Source organism: Aspergillus terreus, genomic scaffold, assembly GCF_000149615.1.
Source record: "Aspergillus terreus NIH2624 scaffold_9 genomic scaffold, whole genome shotgun sequence".
Taxonomy (NCBI): Eukaryota; Fungi; Ascomycota; class Eurotiomycetes; order Eurotiales; family Aspergillaceae; genus Aspergillus; species Aspergillus terreus.
This window is the reverse complement of record NT_165932.1, coordinates 900851-925664: the sequence shown is the minus strand read 5'-3', so window position 1 is coordinate 925664 and position 24814 is coordinate 900851. Positions and strand designations below refer to the sequence as shown.

The 24814-nt window shown below is 55.1% G+C and overlaps 8 protein-coding genes and 1 non-coding gene across 9 annotated transcripts; 6 read left to right on the top strand and 3 right to left on the bottom strand.

Annotated features, from left to right (window-relative positions):
- Positions 1-3616: 3616 nt before the first annotated feature.
- Positions 3617-6793, top strand: ATEG_06589 (uncharacterized protein; the record flags this gene model as incomplete). The annotated part of the gene is made up of 6 exons (XM_001215767.1): positions 3617-3871; positions 3907-4162; positions 4247-5290; positions 5512-5625; positions 5667-6392; positions 6603-6793. 6 exons carry the CDS (start codon positions 3617-3619, stop codon positions 6791-6793), a joined length of 2586 nt encoding a protein of 861 aa, XP_001215767.1.
- Positions 6794-8609: 1816 nt separating this feature from the next.
- On the top strand, positions 8610-10412 carry bgt3 (putative cell wall glucanase; the record flags this gene model as incomplete). Its single annotated transcript, XM_001215766.1, has 2 exons — positions 8610-10304; positions 10395-10412. The coding sequence occupies 2 exons, from the start codon at positions 8610-8612 to the stop codon at positions 10410-10412; spliced, it is 1713 nt and encodes a 570-aa protein (XP_001215766.1).
- A 568-nt stretch (positions 10413-10980) lies between these two features.
- ATEG_06587 (SRR1 family protein) lies at positions 10981-11852 on the bottom strand (the record flags this gene model as incomplete). The annotated part of the gene is made up of 2 exons (XM_001215765.1): positions 10981-11357; positions 11432-11852. 2 exons carry the CDS (start codon positions 11850-11852, stop codon positions 10981-10983), a joined length of 798 nt encoding a protein of 265 aa, XP_001215765.1.
- Positions 11853-12117: 265 nt separating this feature from the next.
- On the top strand, positions 12118-12234 carry ATEG_10473. The gene has a single exon. It is a non-coding gene; the product is annotated as a tRNA-Leu (tRNA).
- Positions 12235-13674: 1440 nt separating this feature from the next.
- On the top strand, positions 13675-14178 carry ATEG_06586 (uncharacterized protein; the record flags this gene model as incomplete). Its single annotated transcript, XM_001215764.1, has 1 exon — positions 13675-14178. One exon carries the CDS (start codon positions 13675-13677, stop codon positions 14176-14178), a length of 504 nt encoding a protein of 167 aa, XP_001215764.1.
- A 400-nt stretch (positions 14179-14578) lies between these two features.
- ATEG_06585 (alpha/beta fold hydrolase) lies at positions 14579-15861 on the bottom strand (the record flags this gene model as incomplete). Its single annotated transcript, XM_001215763.1, has 2 exons — positions 14579-14619; positions 14706-15861. The coding sequence occupies 2 exons, from the start codon at positions 15859-15861 to the stop codon at positions 14579-14581; spliced, it is 1197 nt and encodes a 398-aa protein (XP_001215763.1).
- A 720-nt stretch (positions 15862-16581) lies between these two features.
- ATEG_06584 (DUF3632 domain-containing protein) lies at positions 16582-17417 on the bottom strand (the record flags this gene model as incomplete). The annotated part of the gene is made up of 2 exons (XM_001215762.1): positions 16582-17042; positions 17090-17417. 2 exons carry the CDS (start codon positions 17415-17417, stop codon positions 16582-16584), a joined length of 789 nt encoding a protein of 262 aa, XP_001215762.1.
- A 661-nt stretch (positions 17418-18078) lies between these two features.
- On the top strand, positions 18079-19467 carry ATEG_06583 (uncharacterized protein; the record flags this gene model as incomplete). The annotated part of the gene is made up of 8 exons (XM_001215761.1): positions 18079-18208; positions 18278-18355; positions 18648-18886; positions 18934-18950; positions 18998-19076; positions 19121-19186; positions 19239-19406; positions 19450-19467. 8 exons carry the CDS (start codon positions 18079-18081, stop codon positions 19465-19467), a joined length of 795 nt encoding a protein of 264 aa, XP_001215761.1.
- Positions 19468-19921: 454 nt separating this feature from the next.
- ATEG_06582 (uncharacterized protein) lies at positions 19922-23945 on the top strand (the record flags this gene model as incomplete). Its single annotated transcript, XM_001215760.1, has 2 exons — positions 19922-19957; positions 19995-23945. The coding sequence occupies 2 exons, from the start codon at positions 19922-19924 to the stop codon at positions 23943-23945; spliced, it is 3987 nt and encodes a 1328-aa protein (XP_001215760.1).
- Positions 23946-24814: the final 869 nt, after the last annotated feature.

Genomic DNA, 24814 nt, shown 5'->3' with positions numbered 1-24814 from the left:
ATCGTGCGAGCGGAGGGTCTGCTCTCGATCGTCGGCCGGGACTTCTACATTCATCCCGTTCGTGGTGATGCCGCCGCGGTGTGCAGCTCGACGACCGAGAGTCGGGAAGTAGCAGCAGAGGAGGTCTGGAGGTTATTGCAATATCTGGCTCTCGTTGACCGTTACGGCGAACGAGGTTACACAGGGAAAATGAGGACGCTCCTCGGCATCATCATGACTGCGGTGATGTTCAGCGTGAGGTCTGGAGGCGAATCATCCGGCCGCCCTTAGTCTGTTTCGAGTTGATTCACACGGGCCGAGGAGGGGAGGGTGGAGGGGGGTGGAGGCGCATCGCCCAGCCATGCGATGACCTTTGGCAACGAGTTGGGTGGGATTTTGGCGTGGATGGGGGCAAGATTCTCTGGTGATGACGATGCGGATGATAATCACCCGCATGGTCATTAGATGCCATTAGATTAATAGTGGTGCTATTATTATGGTTAGTAGCAGTCCTCCGTATGTACAGTAGTGCTGTAGTCTGGTTTCCACCTCCTCCGAGCGCTCGATGGCGGTGGGTTGGCGTGTGGCGCCGGTGGACAGAGTGGGAACAAGGCTGACGGCAGCAAGTTAGATCGGTTCTTTTCATACCGGAGTGTAACCAGATCGAGTCGTGTATTACCGATGTCGAGCGTTCAAGCACAACGAGCACTCCAAGCACTCCTCCTAGCACTCGAGAAACGGGGACTGATAGGAGGAGAATGCGAGTCTGTAGTCGAACATATCAGAAAGGCAACTATTTGAACTCCAATTCCAAGTGTCAACGAACAGCCACACAGTGTCCGTAACAACTCGTCTCGATGGCTTCGAGCATCACCATCTCGGGTCGGGTAGTGCCTGGACGATCCTAACGAGACAGGTCCATGCACCCCAAGTGGAGAGGTGATGGCGATGGCGTTTTACCCCCTCTTTCGAAAATGAAAATGATTGTCTCTGGCTTCTGTAATTAGCATCATCTGTACGGTACGGAGTAGACTCGCAGCTCTTCAGTTCATGGGCCAAAGTGGATCGGAATGGACCACAACGGATAGGACATGGGCCGGCAGGCAGGCGTGGTACCTGACGGCCGACATTACTACTGCGAGATCCTCGACGGAACATGGGCGTTACGGAGTACGTCGGAAATTCTGAAGGGAACGACCCAGTCCCACGATGAACCGACTAAGGACTGTTGCTCCCGGCGCCAATCTTCGTTGGGGACTAGCCTTCCAGACCATCCAAACCTAAAGGAGATTGGCAGTGGGGATCGGACTTTACTGATACCAATGGGGGGTTTTGCTGGCTGTCGCTCCGTTTCTTTCCCAGCGGGAATTTTCCAGATAGACTCGGATGGAAGAATCAACAAGCTCTAGCGTCGTTCATGACTATCATCCACCACGCGCATTGACTGAATACGTTTTAGTCAGGTTGTGCTTGATCATGATTGTGCCCAACTCCCCCGTCGACAGCCTATGAGCATCTACCTCGAGGGACGTACTCCGAAGTACGCTACCAGACCCGAGTAGAGGCAGGTCAATCCGGGAGAGAATCAGAGCAGGTTTAGTCCTCCCTAGCTGCATAGTCTCTGACAGAGCTCATCTTACAGGGGACAATGATAGTTGAAAAGGCCGGATAGTGGTTGGCTGTGGATCCCACCAGAGAGTACATACATATTTCGTACAGTCCACTGCCTAAAGAGGCACGAACTACTACTACGCCTTGCCAGGATGGTTGATAGAGGAGAATATCATCTATAAGACGAAATACTTCTTGAACGCACGCCCTCGAGTTCTCTCTTTTCTTGTCTCTGTCTCCATATCAAGTCCTTCTGGGATCTCCTCGATTCGACCGTTTGGGACTTTCTTTTTCCTCCCCTCCCTGTCACCGTTGTCACGTCACTGGCGGGCCACTCCGATTCTTTGTCTGGAGTCTTTGTGTCCCCCTCCATCCGGTTTTGTGAGATTTGCCTGGTTTCCTTGGATCATTTGGAACCGAAACCCCAATCGTGCTCAAAGAGACACGGGAGCAAAATAAAATATTGAAAAATTTGTCACGGTGGTGGTGTGTGGTTCGAGATACACGACACGACACCTCCAGTTCGTCCTATCTATCAATTGCATATTGCACATCCTCACGATCCGCACAGCCGCTGCAGTTGATCTGGGTTGACCCTGGAGACCCCCCAAATTCCCTGAGGTTCGTGTGAGATTTCTCTTTCTCCCCCCCCTTTTTTTTATTATTCTTTTTGTCTTTTCCACGCACCGTCGATGCATGCTGCAAATCATCCTCCGCCAGCGGACGTCTAGTCTAATCTATCCTGGCGGGTGGCATCGCTCGGCTACAGGGTAGTTAGTCTAGAAGAGAGGCTGTCTGGTCGAGTCCCCAGGCAGCTAGGACTAGCGCTACTCGTTGCTGTCACATTCGCGTCTTTTTCCTCCTGCATCCTGCACCCATCCTAGTCAATATTACACCACCTTCCCGCTAGTTACAAGCTCTTTCTGGTCTCCCCACCATTCCGAGCGTCTCTCCGCTCAACGTCTAGGGATTTCTTTTATGGTCTTTTTTTATTCTTTTTTTATTTTCTTCTACTTTCTATTATTTTATTTTATTTTATTCTATTCTATTCTATTTTATTTATTCTTCTTCTATTTTCCTGCTCTGATTTATTTTATCTCTCTGATTTATTCCGATCTTTTGACAAATTCCTTTCTTCATTTTTCCCTTTCATTTCTCCATTGGATGACTATATTTCATCTTCTTATTACTGTGCTCTCTCGCGTTTCTTCTTCGCCCCCCTCTCCATTGCCTCACGATGGGTCTCCCGTGCAGCTAAATAACGACCCTGGACCCTCCACATTACACCGTTCACAAGGCCCATCTTCAAAAGAGACCCAAACTCCTGCCCCCTCCCCTTCTCCTCCTTCTCCTCCACCCTGGTCTAGGGCCCCCATCCACGGAGCCACTGCCGTTATCTTTCAGCCTCTCGTCCCAAGCTTCTCAGCCCTTTTGTTTTCTGTCGAGTCGCCATATTTCCTCCCCCCGCATCCCAGTCCTCGCTGTCGTCCCCTTCAGGCCCTATCCTTCCTCCTCCCGCCATTCATATTGGACAGTTCTTAACCGTCGTGCTTCTCGGCCTCAGGTGGGGAACATCCTGTCCTGGCTGTAGGGTCCAGATCGGCAGTCTCTCGTAGACTTCTGGAGGTCAGTCATGACTGGCATGGTTCAGACTGACCTTGCTCATCCAACCGCGCCCAAATACAAAGACGAACCTGTCGAAGATCCGGTGAGTCTGTCTTTTCTTCTGTTCGCGACCTCTTCCATGAATTGCATTGTCCAAGGACAACCCTGCTGCTGTATAATGTCGAGGGGACACCTGTCCGCGTTGTGTCGCACTCGGTCTTCGCTGGCTGCCTGAGTGTGCGCGATGGGTTTTGAATGGGAGTCTGAGTCTGTGTTTGGATCAGAACCACTTGCGCTTTGATGTATGGCCTCAATGTCTTCTGTCTGGCGGCTCCTCTCCTAGTCCGCCGGCAAGTCTTGCGCATCACCAGTGGTGCGCTCGAACTCTAGCCATATGGGACTACACCGCTGTTCTTCACACATGTGGCTACCGTCCGAGTCGCAGACCGTTGAGACGGTCCATGCGCTGTCATATATTGCTCTGCATGCCTCCTCATGCAAGGAGCTTGATATCCTGGAGCTGTCGTCGATTGTGCGCAGCTATGACCCTCACTGCCTCACCAGGTGCCTCACGGTTCAAGGCATTGGGTCGCGTGCACGGTGTCATGACGCTGAGTGTTGGGACCTGACGTTGTTTTCTCCTACTCTCGCAATTCACATCTTGTTTTCGGATAGCGTGCGTGACTACTACTAACTATGTTGACATGTCAGTTGCGACATTCTATATCCAACCATCCACCCCCGCACCTTCAACACCCTAGAACGCTTCTTCAGCAACAGAAACAGCCCGAATCGCCTCATCAACCCAACACCACCATCCCCACTGCATCATACACTCCTCACGCATTACCAAACGGCCTTCTCCACAGTCAACATTCGTACGGTCAGACTACTCAAGACCAGCCCTATTACACGACGCACACTTCATATACCACCGCCACCACCCCAAGTCAATACCCTTCAAGTGGTACGTCTCTTTCCGGTCCTTTTAACCTATTCCCTTGCGGAAGTTTCAATGACCACATCCAAAACCAACTCTGACGTCCTCCAGGTCCCCAGGAAATGATGGCGACCACTCAAATGCAGAGGCCATATCCGCCTATCTACCACACTCCGCAGTCCAACTCGCCTGCGTCGGTAGCCTCGCAGAGTCATGAGCAGCACAGTCGCAATCTGTACACCCAGTCGCCCCAAATGACGCAGCAAATGTACGGATATCAGCCATACCCCGCAATGAACCCGGTGCAACCGTCTCCCTACGCTTCGCAGACCTCGCCTTCACAGCATCCCCTTACGACACAGTCGATCATGATGCCGCATCAGACCAGCACGGCCCAATTGCCCCATCAGCCACATTCATCCACCACGATCCCCAGTCCGAGCACTGCGACAGCACAGCAGCCGACTCCTCCCCAAAGAACCGTCTTGAACCCTCCGCTCCCAGCAACGACCGGAGCCCCTCTGTCCTCTGGTAGTGTGCATCATTCGAATTCGTCCAGCTCGAGTGCCGCACCAGGCCCTATCCCAGCTACGACGCCGCTGGTGGTCCGACAGGACAGCAATGGTGTCCAATGGATTGCGTTCGAATATTCGCGAGACCGCGTGAAGATGGAGTATACCATCCGGTGCGACGTGGAGTCCGTGAACGTGGACAATCTCAGCCAAGAGTTCAAGACGGAGAATTGCGTGTACCCTCGAGCGTGCTGCAGCAAGGACCAATACCGGGGCAACCGGCTGGTCTACGAGACTGAATGCAATGCCGTGGGTTGGGCGCTGGCAGAGCTGAACCCCTCGCTGCGCGGAAAGCGTGGTTTGATCCAGCGCGCTGTCGACAGCTGGAGGAACAGTAACCAAGACCCCCGACTCCGAAGCCGACGCGTACGGCGCATGGCGAAGATCAACCGTCGCCAGACCATGCCCCCGCAGCCCCCGCCGCATATGGCTACTGCCGCCCCTGTTGCGCCAGGCGTCGCGAGCGCTACCATGGCCGCCCCTGGCCCTCGTCCTGGATTGGGTCCTCTCAGCATGGGCCCCCCGCAACTGCATCACCATCATGCTCAGCCCGAAGGAAGTGCGAGTAACGAGGAAGTTAGCGGTATGTTCCACCACGTATGATGTGTCGTTTTTGTTATTCGCAATCAAGGTGGTATGGCCTTGTGTCAGTCCTTTGTATGATTCGTCTTGTTATGCCCTCGCATGGAAGGATGCCTCAGGTGCGCGAGGAGTATCTTTCTATCATTGATGATTGTACACCTATGTATTTCTATTTGATGCTTGGGGGATGACGGGTTTTCTTCTTCTACTACTTCTTCTCAGTTTCCCCTTTTGGCCACACCGTTACCTTCACCCATACCCTGATGTGTTTTCTTTACTTCGACGCTCGACGTTATACCCTCTTGCTGCTGGAATGGTTACTTTACGTGCACTTCTGTAGGCTAATTTATATTCCTGTCCCTCTGTCCATAATATAGGTCCTGCAGACTTCGGGCATACTACCACTCGCCCTCCTGTCTCCGAAGCTCACCCACCCTCAGCTCACTCACCAACCGACATTCGCACCGCGCAGGTGTTCCATGGCTACCCTGCATATCCTCCGCCTGCGAACACGGCGGCCGGCGCCCGCGGCCCTTCCATCCCTCCTCTGATCCGCGACAGCGGCATCGCAAGCTTAGGGCGACACCAAACCGTGGCCACCTCCACCAGCAAGCTGGACGAGATGGACACCGACGAGGTCGACGACGAAGAACGCAATCCGTCAACCGACGCGCTCTTCGGCACGTTCCCCGAGGGTAAACGCCGCAAGTTCATCCTCGTCGACGACACCCAGCGCAACTGTCGCGTCCGCGTCAAGGTCATGCTCGACCAGGTCGACATGAACGAGATCCCCGACTCCTACCGCAAGGCCAACTCCGTCTACCCCCGGACGTACTTCCCTGTGCAGATGAAGAACCCTCCGGGTCCTGTCGTGCCCGGCAAGCGGTACATCCGCGACGACACCGAGACTGACGATGGCGACGCGACCATCGGGCGGATCCTCGTCCCGGCGCCCCAGATGGACGGCGACAATGAGGCCACCGTCCCGCGGCTATCCCGGGCCCGTCGCCGCAAGGACGTCTTGCTGAACGACTTGGGCTGTCGGATGAGTTGGAGCCAGAGCCGTGTCTTTTCAGGCCGGATGCTCTTTTTGCAGCGATCATGTAAGTGCCGTCCCATGCTTCTATTTCCGACATGCATTCCTCCGCCCCCTTGCTTCCCTTGGCGCCCCCTTCATCCCTTGCTTGTGACGTCTGCGGATCGGGCAATCAGCCCCGTGGCACGTCGATAACGTCGATCAGCCCTAGTTCCACGCGGCCATCACTAGGAATGCTCTGCTCCCTGCTCACCGCTAACGCCTTTTTCTCCTTTAGTGGACGCATACCGGAACAAAATGCGCAGCACCATGCTGGCCGCGGGCCAGGAACCATCGTCCATCCCTGAGCATTTTGAAACCCGCGCAGGCAAGCGGAAATTCCTCGAGCGTCGCCGAGGAGCTGGTGCCCCGGGTCGCGGTGCGCATGTCTCTGCTTCCCGCCGCAGCGCGGAAGAGGTGGAGGCATAATTTCTTTTCTAGTGTCTATTTTTTTATTTTCTTATTTTTTCTTCTTTTCTTTTCCCCTTCTCTACTTCTTCCTTTCGTGTTCTACATCTTCCACCCTCGGTCGCATGCGAGACCCCGCAGGCACCTGGATCACGGAGACCGCTGTGTAAAGTACATAGAAACAAAAGCCGGGACTTGTTCGAGTATCGGAGACACAGGCGGTTGGGGTTTAGGAGAGTCGGTGTTGAAGGTGGATTTATGATGGATTTGATTTGGGCTTTGATGATTGGGGTGTTTTCTTATGGCGATGATTACGGCAGTTATGGGCAGAATGAGGAACGAATCACGATGGAATTGCTTTTGTGGGTTTGATAATGACTGATGTATGTATGGGTGTATGATGGAGTTGAATCTATTTATATTTGTCTGTCTGCGTATGTGGGTCTGCTGGAATGGGGGATACAGTCGTGACTGTCAACATAAGCTGTTGGTTTCCTTACCTATAATTATATTGTCAGTGAGATCCGCATGCGACACGGCTGTTTCAGAACAATCAAGGTCAAAGGAATCTGCCGGTCAGCACTAGCCATCGCGAGTGAGACATGGCAATGTAATAATATCAAAGACACTCCGAAAACGCTACTCCGTAGACGAGGCTGGTAAAACAAGCTTCAACCGATCATGGGACGCTGACGTAGGCCTGATCTGACAGATCCGAGCGCGGGAATACCGATACCGAGTGCAGAGCGATCGATGAAGAGTCCAGACAGGCAACGGTGGGGAGGTTTTAAATCATACGACGAAGGCGAGTGCTACTTTGGCCGCGGGTTGCGGGTTGTTCTATCCGCATCCAGAGCGTTGCGGTTGCAAGAAGAAATCGGGAAGAATGTTGGCCCTGCCAGGGTTCAAGGGTCCGATCTTGTCATTGGAGAAGGGTCTGCCTGCGCCCCACGGACCACGCGGGGGAAGCCAATGGTGTTGTGCGTTGGTGCGGGACTTGCCCTGAACAGGTTTAAGGTGGTGGGGGAGATATTTTTAGGGCCTCCGCTAACCGAAAGTCACCTAGGGACGCCTCTTAGGTAACTTACCCTGGCAAGTCAGTGCTCTCTACTACTAACTGAACATGGATCTCATGTGGTTGTCGGGGACACAGCCGCCACCAGGTTCATTTACTTCCTCTACGGATGCAGTCAAGCTTCCATCGCCAATTCGTCCCGCTTATCTTTTCCTCCTTCCTCCTCGGCTCCTTTGTCTCTTTTCTCTGTTTTTCCTCCTAGTCTCTCTCCCTTGTGCTGCTCGTGTTCTCGTTTTCCCTCCTCACTTCGCTTCCACCATACATACATACAAACATACATACGGCGACCGTTGAAGGTGTTTCGGTGTGGCCTTCCGTACATATACATCCTCCCGCTGCCACCACGGCATGCTCCTGCTGTAACTTCCGCATCCCATCGTCCCTGAATGCTTTCCACGGTTCTCGCCGTTTGACTGGGTCGGTTCGACATCGGCGATCCGTGGTTCGAGACCGGTGATTTATCGTCTCTGTTTCAGAAGCCACCTCATTCCCCTCGCATTAATTAATTCCTGCCGTCGACATCGCTCCTTGCCGGCTCTCGACGCTACCACGCCATCGCACAATCTCTTCCCTCCTCTTCCCCTTTCCTCTCGTGACGAGACCTGACGGGGACGACGCTGCTCGAACCGAATCCTTTGGAGAGTTGAATAACTCCATCGACGCACAATCCCCATGTCCGGCGACCCCCGGTCATTCAGCTTCAACCAAGGCGATGATCATCCGATAGACTCTTCTCAACAACCACTTCATCCTACAAACACCATGGCCGATTCTTACAGCGACCGCAACTGGGGCGCCCCCGGTGGTTTGGATCATACTCACTCCATGCGTACGCAGTCCACGGCAACCCCGGGGATGGATAACCTGGGCCCTGCCGCGGTAGGCGGCGGCATCAGCGGGATCGCCCTGGGGGTAGCCAATTCTCATGACCGTCAGAGCGGAGTTGACGCTTTCAGGGACACAGACGGAGGCAATTTCCCCGCCGAACGAGGCTACAACGCCCCCGGCTCCGACAACCCCTACGTGCCGCCGCCGCCCGCCGCCGCCTACGATAGCTCCGACAATCTGACCGCACGCAGCGGCGCCTACGGCTCCAGCGCCGCTCTCGCTGCCGCCGCGTCCGCCCCCGCCGGCGCCTCCAACACCTCCCGCCGCAGCTTCGTCGATAGCCCGTACCAGGGTGTCGGGGCTCTCGATGCCGGTCCCTACCAGCGCCAGTCCGTCTACAACAACGGGGACTACCCGTTGGTCATCAATCCCGACGAGATTATCGACGACGGAGACGACGGCTTCGCTCTTCCGAATTCGAAATCAGCGGGACACAAGTCGCGTGCCGTGCCCGCGGCTGCCGCTGGAGCGGCCGGAGGTGCGGCTGCTGGCGGCCTCCTGGGAGGTATCTTCAAATCTAAGGCCGCCGCGGAGGGTCCGTCGTACGGTCCCGTTCCCGGGGCGGGCATCGAGGCGGCGGAGAAGGGACAGTGGGCCAAGCCCAAGCCCGGTACAGGGAGTCGGAAACGCGGGTGGATCGTGGGTATCATCCTGGCCGTTGTGATCGTGGGTGCGATTGTTGGCGGCGCGGTGGGCGGGACGCTGGGCAATCGCGAGAAAGAGAGTCCCAGTTCGTCGGAGACAGCCTCTGGCGATGAGAAGGTGAACGGCGATCTGGGTAAAGACTCGGACGAGATCAAGTCGCTCATGAACAACCCGAACTTGCACAAGGTCTTCCCCGGCATGGACTATACTCCGTGGGGTACGCAGTATCCGCTCTGCCAGAAGTATCCCCCGTCTCAGAACAACGTCACCCGCGACATCGCGGTGCTGTCACAATTGACCAACACTGTCCGGCTCTACGGTACCGACTGCAACCAGACCGAGATGGTTCTGCATGCGATTGACCGTCTGGAGCTGACGGAGATGAAACTCTGGCTGGGTGTGTGGATCGACACAAACAAGACCACCTGCGAACGACAGTTGAATCAGCTGTACGACGTTCTCGACAAGACCAAGGACCACTCCATCTTCAAGGGCGCCATTATCGGAAATGAGGCTCTCTACCGCGCAGGTTCCAGCATCGCCGAAGCAGAAAAGACATTGATCAGTTATATGACGGAGGTGCGCGACCATTTCAAGAAGAACAACATTAACATCCCGATCGCCACGTCGGATCTCGGCGACAACTGGAACGCAGAGCTCGTCAAGGCCTCGGATGTGGTCATGGCCAATGTCCATCCGTTCTTCGCGGGTGTAAGCGTGGACCTCGCTGCTAGCTGGACCTGGGACTTCTGGAACAACCATAACCTAGTGCTCACCAAGGGCACGGACAAGAAGCAGATCATCTCGGAGGTCGGCTGGCCCAGCGGAGGAGGTAATGACTGTGGCGATGGAGGCAATTGCCCGAACGATTCGGCGGGCTCTGTGGCCGGCATTGATGAGATGAACCAGTTCATGTCCGACTGGGTGTGTCAAGCATTGGACAACGGCACGGATTATTTCTGGTATGTCATGTTATTGTCTGCGTTTCTTCGCGACTTGCTAACCGTGATTCAGGTTCGAGGCATTCGATGAGCCATGGAAGATCGTCTACAATACCAAAAACGAGAACTGGGAAGATAAATGGGGTCTGATGGACCCGGCGCGCAACCTGAAAGACGGCCTGAAGATTCCCGACTGTGGCGGGAAGACTGCGACATAATCGACTCGTCCGGTCGTCTTTCACGTTCTATTCTTATGATCCTTCTTCCTATACACAGTCACTCTTCGTTTCTGTCTTTCTCTCCCCTTGATGACCACCGATTGGGATTCCCAATCTCCCTAGCATGTTTGTCTGATGAAGAGCGTCTATGTGAATGGTTTGTCCTTAGGGTTGGCATGTGGTGTTTGACGTTCTTGCTTGGATTGTATTTTAATGGCTTGACTTTCGATGTTTGTTTTGCATGGGTGTTGCACTGTTCGTTTCCCTCCTTCCTGATCACTGCACATTCATCTGCGCGTCTGGGTTTATGGTGCGTTTGGTTGTATATATGGGTTTAGCGATGTCGCTTGTTGATTCGAGAATATACGACTTCACGGTGTTATCGTCTGTATCGAAGGCCATCATCATTAATCGTAGACTGGACCGTTGATCCTCCGCAGATCACGTCTCCTCCGACGTCTCCGCAGGATAATACACCCTCATATCCCAGAACGCATGTTCCTGCTCCTCAAACCGGGGCAACCGCACCGACTGCCGCATCCGCGCAAATTGACCAATAACCTCCGACTCGGTATCCTCCAACGGCCCGCCAAAAAGCACCGGCGGGGTCCGGTCATCCGCGCGGAGCAGCTGCTCGAGATGCGCGCGCTCCGCGCCCGGACAGAAGAGGAGCGTGCGGGAGGAGATCTCATCAAAGGCGCGGGGGTGCTGGACAACGGTGACGCCGAGGGAGTCGAGGAGCGATTCATCGAGGGCATTGAAGACGGGGTCCTGCGCGTAGACGGGGGTAGGTGTGGAGGTGGAGGGGTGCGATGCGCCTGCTCTCGTTAGCCTCGCCCTTCACTTCCCCGCTCTCATTGGGACATATAAGGGTATGTAGGGGTGTACGCACGACATTCCTCGATGATGGTAACCAGCGCCGCAAGCTGGTACATGGACACACTGCGGCGATCGACCCATCCGCCGCGCAGGAAGCCGCTCGGACTGCCGAGCCCGATGCAGACGATGTTGAGGGGTGCGGAGCCGCTCGAGCTCGAGCCGAGGTTCCCCAGCACGCGGCGTAGAGTGTCGCGCACGACGCTCGCTGTCGTCGACGCGGTCCAGCGGCGCTGGTGGGCGGTGAATTGTGTCTGGAGGTCCGGCAGGGTGAGCGCGGCGGGCGCTTCGGCGGGGAGGATCTGGTCTGGGTTTGTGGTGCGGAGGACGCGGCGCGCGCGCGGACCGCCGGTTGTGACGTGCGTCCAGCCTGCGTCGTCGGTTACTTGGAGACGCTTTTGCGGGGGAGGGTGTTTTTTGCGGTGGGTGTGAGGCATTGTGGTGGGTGGTGGTTTGGAGGATGTGCGGAGAGAGGAGAAAAGTTGGTTGGAGTGTGGTGGGGGAGAGGGTTGATAAGATAACGAGGTGGATTGTATGGAGTACGGAGTACGCCTTGGTCATGGAGCTAGTTCTCTGGGTATAGGTTCAGATATGTTTCATTCTCAATGCATTCTCGTCAGTTGAGCTGCCAGGCATCGCTGTCGCTATGAGATTGTCGACCTGTTTCATGATGTCAAAAATTTCGCAAACTATCAACCGCATGGCAAAGTGGCCGAGTGGTTATGGCGCACGGTTCAGGTGTGTACTTTTCCTGTTTAGGATAGAGTGCTTCGTGTCCGTGTTTCGAAAGATACCTGGGTTCGAATCCCAGCTTTGTCAACATCTTTTTGTCTTTTGTCTAGGCATGTATGTACTCCAAAACAAATATACCAAGAGAGTGGGAACTACCAAGCTTTTTACGCCATATGTGTCCTGGGAATAGACACCTACTTACAAACAATTGGAGCACGCGTGGCTCGCGAACAGGTGTTCATACAACACTCTAGCTGCGCTACAGTTATGGCCGAGTACTCATAACCCACCCAGGCGAAGCAATCCTGGTCGGTGGACATACTGGTCTTCTTCCTACAAGACCTTCTGCGCCGACATAGACCGTATGTAGATAGGGCAGTGTCAGTAGCATCCCCCTATCTCTGAGTCCGAGGTCTGCGATTAGTCTCTAAGTGCGGTTCTCTACCTCGCTGTGCTCTACCTCGACCATGCCAAGCAGGACAAATCTCAGTGTGAGATTCCGCCAAAGCGCCACCATGATCGCCGCCTATCGTCTGTTGGGCACTCCATAACCAGATATGGATAATCTCCTATATAAGATCGACAACGGGGTGAGATCCTCTTCCACCGCTGACTGCCCTCGATGCCTCAACTCACAGGCCCTGTCGTTGGATAGATCCTGGCCCGACTTTGGACCACGTCGCCTGTTCGCTGGGCGCTGGCGGTCTTAGCTGGATAAAGAGGCAGGCTCCCACCAGGCTGAGCCTTTGAATCCAGCACCGAACCTCATCACTCCCCTGCTAAGCACGAGAGTCGTATACCCTTTTCCGCTCTACAGGACTATAAGCCTGCGAAGCGCAGATAGGAGACACTTCAATATGTCATTTCTAGGGACGCATTAGATAGCTGGCCTACCGGTCACCCAAGACAAGCATCTCTTGTTGAGTTGTAGACCAGTCAACCTGGTTTAACGGGTAGAAATGCCTGGGGTTGTAACTAGGCCAGATGCCCCGTCCACGCGTTCATGCGGATGGATGGGGTGCAGGGTTGAATAGAAGACGTCAGAGTGGTTTTCTTATCGAGATCAACAATATTGAGCGCTTCGACTGATTCATCTTGTTGACATTGTATACTGGGGTAGAGGAATACCCGCCATCTCCACTCCTGCAGAGGCCCCCGATAGGACAGAGCTAAGCGCCCCGAGTGTTAGTGTAACCGCGGCCCACCAGTCAGCATGCCAATCACCTGCTTGTGCTGGTGATGCCTCGTGCAGCGGGCGCTCTCATACACCCAATCACTCTGCTGAATCCCACCTTCAGTCTGCATCCTCCATCACATCCAATCGCCCCCCATGCAACCCGGGCTCCTGTTCTTCCCCTCTCGCCCCTCAAAAAGCCCGCGGCGCCCGTCTGCGTCCGGGAAGCTTGTTTCGACAGGATGATCCTGCCGCTTCAAGACCTCCTGTCGTTCAGTCGCAGACACTGCTGTGGTGGTCTGTTCGTGCTTTTCTCCCCTTGAGTCGGCTCACTTGTGTCGAACGTGAACATGATGCGGTCGTCTCTCCCACACTGGACGGTCTTTCTCGCCCTCCTGGGCCTGGGCCTGGTTCATGCGCACACCGTGATTGTCTACCCAGGCTATCGAGGCAACAACCTCCATACGAACGGCACTGTCGAGGCCGCAGATGGCTTGGGTGTCGCGGCCGACAGTAACGGGTCATACATCTATCCGTATGGCATGCAATGGGCCTATCCTTGTACGTTTCTTACTCTCCCCCGTTCCATGGAAAAACGAAGCTCACTGATTAGGCGGCGGTATGCCCACCTCGACAAATCGCACCAAATGGCCGGTCAACGGCGGCGCCGTCTCTCTCCAACCTGGCTGGTTCCAGGGTCACTCGACGGCCTTGATCTACATCAATCTGGGTCTGGGCACCGTGCCCCCCAACATGAGCCATCCCATGGTCTCCCCGTTCCAGATCACCGGCCCGACCAACAACCCCTACCCCGGGACGATCTGTATTCCCCAGGTCCCCTTGCCGGCCAATATTAGTGTCAAAGCGGGCGACCACGCCACCATCCAGGTGATCGAAACCGCGAAGCATGGGGCTGCATTGTACAACGTATGTCTGGCTCCGCTACGGACTGGAATTTGGCTAACGCAGGAATTACTAGTGCGTGGATATCGAGTTCGCGGAGCCCGAAGACGTCGCCGAGGTCACCCGTGACAACTGCTTCAACAGCAGCGACATCTCCTTCCAGTCGCTGTTTGCCACCACCTCGTTGCAGTCTGCGGCTCCCGCCTTCGACTCGTCGAGACGTCTGGCGTCCGCTCTGCTGCCGGCGGTGCTGATGGGGTGGTTGTTGATGTAGATGTAGTCGTGTCTGCTGGTTTATTTCATGATGCATCCATACATACCCTAATGGGCGACATTCCTCAGTCCGTCCTTGACTCATTTGGCGTTGGCGTAATCCACTTCATCTGACGCATAGTCTAATTCATCCAATTCTCTCAAGCCTTCAGCAAATATATTCCAACGTAACAAACACGTCCTCCCATACTCCCCACCTACAACCCACGCACCAGCTCCAAAATCACCTCCACCACCTCATCCGGACACTCCTGCGGCGCCCAATGTCCCACGCCATCCACCAACCGCATCGTCCGGAAGTCACTACACACCGTCCCATCCGCCATCTTCTGCAACGCCCCGGGCTCCTGGTAGATGCCCCAGTCCAGCTTCCCCGACACAAACGCACACGGCACCTCGATCTTCTTGCCCGCAAACACCTCAAAGTCCCGCGTATACCGGCCCCCCGCCGCCGTGCGCACCCGGTACCAGTTCAGCCCGCCCTGGAAGCCCGTGCGCGCATACTCGCCCACATACACCGCCAGCTCCTCATCCGACAGCCACGCATGCGACCGCCGCACCGCCTCCGCCGACTCCCCCGCCATATGCGCCGCCACCGCCTCGGGCATCGTCGCCGCCGCCGGCATCACGTAGTAGTACGGGAGCTGCGCCAGCTCCGCGGCCGACCACGCAGCCAGCGGGCGCGGCTTGTTGCCCGCCCACGCCCCGCTCTTGAGGTAGAAGTACCCGCGCAGGAACGTGTGCAGATCCGCAGCCGGCAGGTGCATGTCTGCGTTTGCGGACTCCGTCGAGTAGTACCATTTGTAGTGCTTGCGGCCGCGCGCCGCCAGCTCCGCGTGCACGTGGTCGCCCGCCGCGGACTCGGTGCCCCCATTCCCGGTGGCCGGGTCCGGGGTCTCCCCCGTAGGACGGTTGGCCGTGTTGAAGGGCACGGCGGGCGTGCCGTTGAACGGGTGGCTGAGAAGCACGAGGCTCTTGAAGAGATCCGGGCGCACTAGCGCGCACATGGCCGCCGTCACGGCGCCACAGTCGTGGCCGACCACGCACTGCACCGTGCGGTAGCCGAGCGCGTGTACGAGGAGCACCATGTCGCGGACGAAGGTGGTCAGCGAGAAGGTGGACAGGTCGACGGTGTCGAAGGGGCGCGTGTCCCATCCTGTGGTCTGGCCGAACCCGCGCTGGTCCGGGGCCACGACGTAGTAGCCTGCGTCGGCTAGCTGGGGGATCACTTTGCGCCAGGAGAAGGCGATCTCGGGGAAGCCGTGCAGCAGGAGCAGAAGTGGACGGGAGTTGTCCGGGGTGTGGCCGGCCTCGAGGATGTGGAAGGTGAGGGTGTTGGTGGGGATGAGACGGGAGCGATACATGATACTGTTGTGTAGGTATATTTACTTGGTAGGTTAGGTACTGTTGAATATAGGTGGAAGTTATACGAGTAAGTGTTGATGTAGATTCATGGAGTCGGGGTTATGTCCGATGAGTCGGGACAAAGTATACCCAGAACACCTCGGCAGATCTTTCCTCCCTCATACAACATGCTTCTCGTTTAACTCGTATTCGGTGATCTCATCTATATGGACTGGAATGATCTAAGTGAAAGTGCCGAAAGCTTCGCAAGATATCAGATTCAATCGACCATTTCCTAACAAGCGGTTTTTCTCGCTTCGGCCTGCGGCTTATGTTTACGGGCCAGTAAGTCATGCAATAAAGGCCTAGGAGGTAGCTCTTTCGGTATACTACCTGCCATACCGCCTGTTAGTCTAATTAATATATCTACTAAACTATCTACTTATCACTTACTTGACAATCTGCTTAACCACCTAGTAAACTACCTACTAAACTACAAGTAGACTATCTATTAAGTAAATAGTTAAATACGTAGCCTAGTAGGTGGTTTTATAGGCAGTTAGCAGTCTTGCAGGTAGTCTCGCAGGTGCTTTAGTAGGCAGTATAGTTTAATAGATAATTTAGCAGATAATTCAATTGAATAATAGGCGGTATGGAAGATAGTACGCCTATAGAGCTACTCCCTAGACCCATATTGCATACTAGCAATAAAACGATATAGATGTCTGAAAAACACACCCTCATCGTCTCGTACTCTGCCGTTCAACCTTCCCCATTGCTACCACAGCCTTCCACGCAGCCTCCCTCGCCTCTTCAGAGAGCGTTTCGGCCGTGTGCAGCACTTCGAAGCGGTTTTTCCAAAACGTCCATCGACCTAGGACATCTGCCGATCCAGTCCACAGGTCGCCGCCAGAATCCTGCTGCATTAAACTAGTCCCACCCGGACTCTGAATATGCTGCATGATTACCCTTCCCGCGGTGACCAAGTATTGTGACGCAGCGACTACATCAACGCCAACCAATACAGCGTTACTCGCGTCGACCCGCGTCTCGAGGGCATCTTTCGTCAGGACAAACACGACAGAGAGATCCGTCAGGATCGCGTCCCGGACACAGCCCGCACTGAAGGCATGGAAGTTGATCCACTGGCGCGCGCTCAGATCCGACGCATCCCGCAGTTTAGTATGTTCCGCCCATAGATCTAGCCGACATCAGTGACAGCCCACCAAAGCCCAGAAGGGGCCATACAGTCATGGAGGTCTCGCCAGGTGTACCCGAGCTCGTTTGCCAGAGCGTCGTCGGCGCCTACAGCCGCGGCTTGCGACGCAAGGAGCACCTTGATCAGTTCGAGGAGCGCATCGTGCGGGGCGGACTCCTCTTTCGCCAGCGAGAGCATTGCCGCCCAGAGCAGGTTGATGGCGGGAGGGGTCTGGTGCGGGGACTGCGGAGTCAGTTGATGGACAGCTTCGTCGAGCGCCACCGTCTCGTCCAGGTATGCACCTAGAGTGTCGAGGGTAGTATCGTCGAGGAGATGGTCTTGTTTGGCGCGGGCGATCCAGGTCCAGTGCGTAGCCATTTTGGTGTGCTGCGGGCGTTGCGGTTGTGTTTGGGATGGGATGGGATGTGATGGGCTGACGGCTGAGGGGTGGCTTTATGACAATCAGCTGGCGTTAGGCATCTGTGTGTCAGATGTTAAAATGCCTGTTAGGCTACCAAAAGTGCGAGTAATCTGGGTTTGTGTTCTGGGGTTGTTTCTTTGTTTGAGGAGCGGTTGGGCGGGGGTGGAGGTAAGCGTTATTGAAGCTTGTCATGGGATATTGGTGTTTGGCCTGCTGTGCGGCTGACGCGCAGCCCAACTATTTGATATGATGCATTGTGTAACAGGTCTAGTTGCTTGTATGTATGCCCTGGTTGGATGATCACTGTGTGATTCAGCCGCGTATGCTGTGATAGAATGAGCTGTGTAGTACAAGGTATCGGGTGACTTCGAGTCGATATGTACCTGTATAGTCCGGCAAGCAGTCTGGCATACAGTCTGGCATACAGCTTGGCATACAGTTTGGTATACAGTCTGGTATACAGTCTGGTATACAGTCTGGTATACAGTCTGGTATACAGTCTGGCTCGAGGATATAAGAATGACAGTCCTTCAGGTTGTTTCCGTTCTCTAGTATAGCTACCGGATCATATACATCTTGCACACTGACCACCCTCAATAGCTGCAACCTGCAACCACTATGAGAGCGTTCATCTTCCTGGCTATAGCAGCGGCATTGTCAGCTGTGGCTGAACCCATCCCAACTCAGGATGGTGTCGAAGCACTGGAGGGCTTCGACGCAAGCGCATTGAAAGACGTGCGATGTGGAAGTGAGTACGATCTTGAGGCGTTGTTGATACATACCTGAGGTAGACATAGGCAACTCTAACGCCATACAGAAACCACAATCAAAGCCAGGCAGATCTCCAAGACCTCCGATAAGACACTGGAGTATCTCCTGGACCCAAAAAAGAAACGTAAGGCAAATCATCACTTATGACAATGCCCAGATCCCTATCGAGAATTTATCTATGTATATGTCTTATAACAGAGCCTCAGGCTTCTGAGTTGTCTCTTTAGGCCTAGCGCCTGCCTGCTGCCTACCTGCCTACCTGCCTGCCTGCCTGTCTGCCTGTCTGCCTGCCTGCCTGTCTGCCCTAGAGAGGCCTTCAGGGCCTCACCCACAATCAACCACCTTCAATCCTCCTTGACCACTTCCCTTGACACCTTATATATGAGCCTCACCGCAATTTTAATAACATACTGCAGGCCCAAAGAACACCTCTGGCGTGGAATACCCTCACGAGTTTCGCAATGACCCAGACCATCTCCCCTTCCTGAACGGCTGCACCGACGATACGCCCCAGCATAAACCACAGGGCACGCTCTATGAGTTCCCCATTTTTGCCAATGGCATTTTCACTGGTGGCCAGCCGGGGCCGGACAGAATTGTCATCAAAAGAAAGGGAAAGAACAAGGCGGTCTATTGTGGACTGATGACCCATACGGTGAGTGATTCTTCGTAGGCTCTTATGGAATACTGACAGATTTATAGGGTGCGGTTGGGAATGGGTTTGTTCGTTGCTCTGGTTAAGATAGTGTGCTATGTATCTGTCAAGGGAAGTGATCAAGGAGGACTGGTGGGTTCGATTGTGGGTTGAGATCCTGAAGACCTCTCTAGGGCTTAGAGCTCTACAGGTAGATATCAGGGCAGGCAGGCAGGACTTAAGATACTGTCACAGTATCTTAAGGGAGGCTATCTTCAACAGATAGACCAAGGGGGTGTTACTGGAGATAGGAATGGACCTGTGTGTTTCCTTTTGTTGATACTTCATTATTGTCCTACTACTACTATACAAGCCGTATTCCCTCGCTTCGCTCGACGGCTTGCGTTTAGGGGACAAGTCATGCAATAAGGGACTAGGGGGTAGCTCGATAGGCATACTACCTGCCATACCGCCTATTATTCTGACCAAATTACCCACTGGACTACCTGCTGGACTACCTGCGAGACTGCTAAACTGCGTAGTAAGCTACCTATTTAACTATTTACCTAACAGATATTTACTAGGTAGTTTTGCAGTTTTAGTGGGTGGTTAAGCAGATGGTCAATAGGGTGATCAAGTAGATCAAGTAGTCAAATAGATAGTTCAGTAGGTGCAGTAGCGGAGATATACATAACTTATACTTCGGTCGTGTACATGCAGGCAGATGAATTACCCGAGGTGCATTTGACATTATTCTTATGCTTACTTATTCGTATTAAAATGCTTATTATTACTTATACCATCTGGCTACTAGACTACTTACCTACCTAATTTCTATCTATGTACTTCGTACAATACCCAGTCCGATCGGCCAGCTCCACATGACGCAAACTCCCGGTACTTCTTTTTCTCGTGTACTCCACATTCCACTCACTCTTCCTCTTCATTCTCCTCATCCTTTCTTCAAAACATCTCTTCCCTCCATCCCATCCCTCCTGCCTTCTCTCCATCGTGGCCTCCCATCTCCTAGTGTCGCCCTGACGGCGACCGGCCGCCATGTTTCGCCGACGCAGGAGCACTTCGCATCATCAAGTGAGTTGACCGGTCATATTTCTATCGTCACATCAAGCTAACCAATGCCTTCAATCGCGACGAAAAGCCCCTTTCCTCCTCCGCGACGCAATCTGCTCAGTCCGCTGCCTCCCATGCCTTTCTCAACTCCCAACCCTCCTCGTCGAGTCTCTCCTCCGCCGCTGCGGCTGCTGCCTTGCGCAGCCTGACCCCCACGCCGACCCCGATCGAAAATGTCCAGACCAAGCGCATGCTTCAGCGGCGGGCGTCCGTCATCTCCCAGTCTTCTGGTCTTGCCGGCGCCCTGCGTTCCTCCAGTCAGAATGGCCTCCGACGCGCTCGCAGCTCCAGTTCCATGAGCAACCGCACCTTCCGGGAGCAATCCCCCCATCGTCCCGTCTCCAGCACTGGCCCGGTGACGCATCCGCCGCTCCCGTCCATCCCTCCGATACATGGCTCGAATAACCTCCCCCGTCGGTCAGTCAGCGTCGGTCCGCCATCCACACGTTTCACATCGCCGGGGCGGCGACCGGCGTCATCGGGGGGAAGGGGAGTGGGTGTCGACCTGGATACTCGGTTGGCTACGGTGCCAGAGCTGCAGCGAGCGGGTAGTCGGAATTCCATCAACTTCTCTTATCCCATGAACTCGCGCCCGAATTCCCCTAACTGGGACGCGGATCGCCGCGATGCTTCGACGGGTGTCTCCTTGGCCGGCCAGCTGGCCTCCGCCGACGCTCCCCGTCGTCAAGAATCTGTTTCCTCCCAGCCGGCTAATACCTCTGTGCGCAGGAAGACGCGCGCACCTGTCGACCAGGGAAGCCCCGGACGTGCGATACTTCCCGTGGGCACCGCCATGGCGGCGGCCCAGGCGGCGATTGTGCCTCGAACTGAAGACTCGGTGCCGTCTTCGTCCCCATCCTCCTCCCCTCGTGCCGCTGTACGAGGGTGCCTCATGAGGGAGCCCGGGCCTTCCGCGGAATACAAGCATGGTCCTCGTTCAGGGCCAACAGACGAACCGGCTGAATCCGGTGTCCGCGAGAAGGAGGTTAACCCTGTTCGAAACGGGAGAGTGACGCCTGATGCTGCGCCGATATCGACGCCAACGCTGACTCCTGATCGTACGAGGGAAGCCCCATCCAGCTCTGTTGTGAGCTCGCCGGGGTCGCCGCCGTCGAACAATCTCAGTCCGGACATCAAGTCGTCCCCTCAGCGTCAGCCGAGTACTAGTCCTGGGAGATCCACTCGCTTTTCGTCCCACGTCGCGATCACAGGCCTTGCAAACGAACAATTACACCAACCGCCACCGCGGTCCGTGTCTCCCGCCAAGTCTGCGATGAAAAATTCGAGGAAGAGCTCGCTCTCTCCCAATGGGAGGACCGCGGCCACAACGGTACTGCGGCCGGGACCCCCACTCAGCGAGATCTCCGATGCCACTTCGGTGGGATCAGACGACGTCGGCAAATCGACCATCCGCCGGAGACCGGTCAAGGTTAGTTTCGACGATGAGGCGGAGGTGGTCGGAGTCGCAGCAAGTCCCCCGACATCCCCGGAGGATATCGCTCCTGAGCCGTCGCTTCTCGGAAAGCCCCGATCTCGGACGGGCTGGTTTGGTGTTGTGAAGCGGAAACCTGCTTCTTTCAAAGCGGACGAGCTGGATGAGGTGCTAACGCCCCGTCCAGCTCTGCCTTCATTTGGAAGCATCCGGGGTCGGAATGGACGGCCGCCGGACGTGTCTCAACACGATTTCAGTGACAACGAGTCTACAACTTCGTCTGAGTCCAGTCCACTGTCGTTCTCGAATGATCGCGTTATTGGCGGTATACTAGCGAATGCTCAATCGAGAGATGCTTCGTCGACCACGGGCCACACCACACCACCTGCAGCTGCAGCTCCAGCTGCGACGGAACGCGAAGCACATGTGGTTGACTCGAGGAACGGGATTCCTGCAGATGCAGGCATCGAAAATATCCGACGCGACCCCGGACCCCCACCAGATGTGCAGCAGACGAAGCAACCTCAGGATGCGGAACTGACAGTTCCCGGGATTGCGGTCCAGCCTGCGACTCCCGAGCTCGAGCTGGGTAGATCAAGTCTCGAATGCACTGTACCAGGCGGATTTCCGCGCTCATCGTCGGAGTTTTTCCATGGGCCTCGCAGACAGTCGGACGACAGCCAAAATCATATTGCGATTCAGCAAGATTCCACGCCTGCAGTTGATGGTACTGAAGCCGATGACGATTCTGGTGAGAGTATCTATAGTGATGCAGAGGAGGGCTATGATGAAAAAAGGTTCGGCTCGATAAATGCTATTGTCGATGGTCGCTCGACGGCAGGACCGCACAAGACCACAGCACAAGATGATTCCATCAACAGCAAACACGCCATTGAAGAAAAAGATAACTTGCCTAAAATCCCAGAAGCAAGCCAAATGGCTCCGCCAATGTCTCCTCGACATGATGTTGTTACAGACATCATCGAATCTCCACCGCAACCACTTCCGTTTCCGGCGACCAACCAACCCCCTTCGGCCCTTCGACCCTCTGCCAGGACAACCTCCACGGGGCAAATTCCACGTTCATCGACCGTTACGAACCTGGCCCGGCGTTCTGTCTCGGTGGATACCTACGAAGGCCCTACAACAGCCGATGCAACCTCCTTCGCTGCCACTGATCTCGTGCAACCCGACTTTACGCACAGGACGTCCTTTTTGCGACAGAAACAGGGCAAAGAACAGGCGAAAAAAAGACCACTTTCGTTGGGCCCTACTCTCTTGAAAGGTGGAAAAGTCAGTCCGGAACCAAGTCTCAACGGAAAGACATCCCACTTTCTTCAGCGGCGCTCGTCCAACGGAAGTGACTCCTCCAGCAGCTTCAAGCGATCGCATCGTCCACGCGCAGAATCTCAGCATACCATGCGTCGCACCCTTCGCGCTGCCCCGCCTAGCGCCCCGGCTCAAGCAAACAGCTTGAAGCACGCACCATCTGCAAGCCGGCCCCTGTCCTCCGGCTCGGGAACAGGCACACTGCGATCGACTTTACGCACAGGCGAGCCACGGCGCGAGAAACCATCTTTCTTTTCTACGGGAAAGGTGCAGAAAGCCAGGACAGGAGCTTTTACATCACGATTTGCCGACTCTGATGACGAGACTGGCGAAAACCATAGACCCTCACGTTGGCGAAGTCGGTATGCGGATTCGAGTGACGACGACCAAGAGCGTGTGGCACAGACTCTTCGGCCTGTCCGCGGCATCCCACGTCGCCAGGGCACGCACGATGGCGACTCGACGGAATTGGAGGATAGTTCAGACGACGATCGCCGAACGCGCACCGCTACCACCCCTGCACTTTCAGCCAGGCGACGACTCTTGAATAAACGCAGCGGCCTCAGCGACTACAAAACCGATGCTACCGGTGTCCGCGACCCGGCGTTGGCGGCCGTGGCTAAATCACGTGGCATGACGGAAGACGAGTTGGAGGAGTTCATGCATCAACCCAGCACGAGCCGTCGACCCGGTCTGCTTGGACGGTTGAGCCGCCGCAAATCGAAGCCCCGGCCGGGGCGGAGCTTGAGTAACAGCGCTGCCCCTCCGAGGAACGGCTCGGTTAACCCTGCAGCTCCCGTCTTGGACGGGCGCAACGGCCATGGGGTCACGACCACGATCACCGCTAACAACACCGAGACGTCATCGCCGAAGCTGCTCAAAAAACGGACTGACAAGCCAGGCGGTGAGGACTGGCCACTGCCATCGGGGCCGGATGACAGATCCGCACAAGTGCCATCATCCGCATCTGCGAACAACCCGGTGTCGAACGGCGTGGAGCGGAACGGAACCACGGCGGTGGAGTCGGCCCCAGAAACAGCGGAGAAGCCCCATGATGAGTCTCAGAGGGCCACCGGAGAAGGTCGACACCTGGCCAGCAGCCGTTCGGCTGGGGTTCTCGACGTGGGGTTCGGACCCCCCCGAAAGAAACGATTTCCTCGACTGCGAAGGGCGTTTGGCCTGCAATGAGATTTTGGGTATAATATATGCAAGGGTTCGATTCGTTGATCTTGAGTGATCTCGTTGATTTATACACGATTTATTGATTATAATGTGTGATCTATATGTCATGGCATTGTTCTTGACTAATTCTAATACGGCGGGCTTGGTTGCTGTCTGCGATAGCAGCGAGACTAGAAGGGTATTATGAGATATGGAATGGGATTGGTTATGAGGGTGTCTTTTCAGTTTGTCTCCAATGATACGGTTAGAATCATGGCTTAGTATTCATACGGAGTAATGTAGCATCTGAATTTGGGGTGCGTGGTGATAATGGGATCCATGGAAACGACCCGACAGTACCAGCAACAACCTCGGGCTGGAGCAGATGTGGTTCTCCACTCGGATCGCTGGAACAAGGACCGTAATTACTCCACGCGGCCCAGCCATGGTATTTCGACCTATGCGGTCAACTGAACATGATTCAGAGGGGAAGAAAGTACCGAGAAGAAGAAAGAAAAGGCTGGCGAGGTCCTCCGTACTGTCCAGACCACCGGCTAAAAATAATGGACTGGCTGAAAACGACCGCCAGTAGTAAAAGCTGGCGGCTGGCGGCGGATCGACAAGAGTGAATCTGGAGCAATCACCATCGAGCATCATGGCACCATCGCTCGATAGGTCGCCTTGCACGGGCTGGCTGGGAGACGCTGACGGTGGAGACTGGGCAGCCGAGGGTGAGACGAAGTGGGCGGGAAAAGACCCAGCACCGGTCCAATAATGCGACTCCACGAGGATTCGTGCTGTAGCTGCCTAGTACTGTCTCTGATCACCTGTAACAATCCAAGAATGAGTTAGGGAGGTTATGAACCATTCCTGTTGAGATAAACAATGACTTCTCT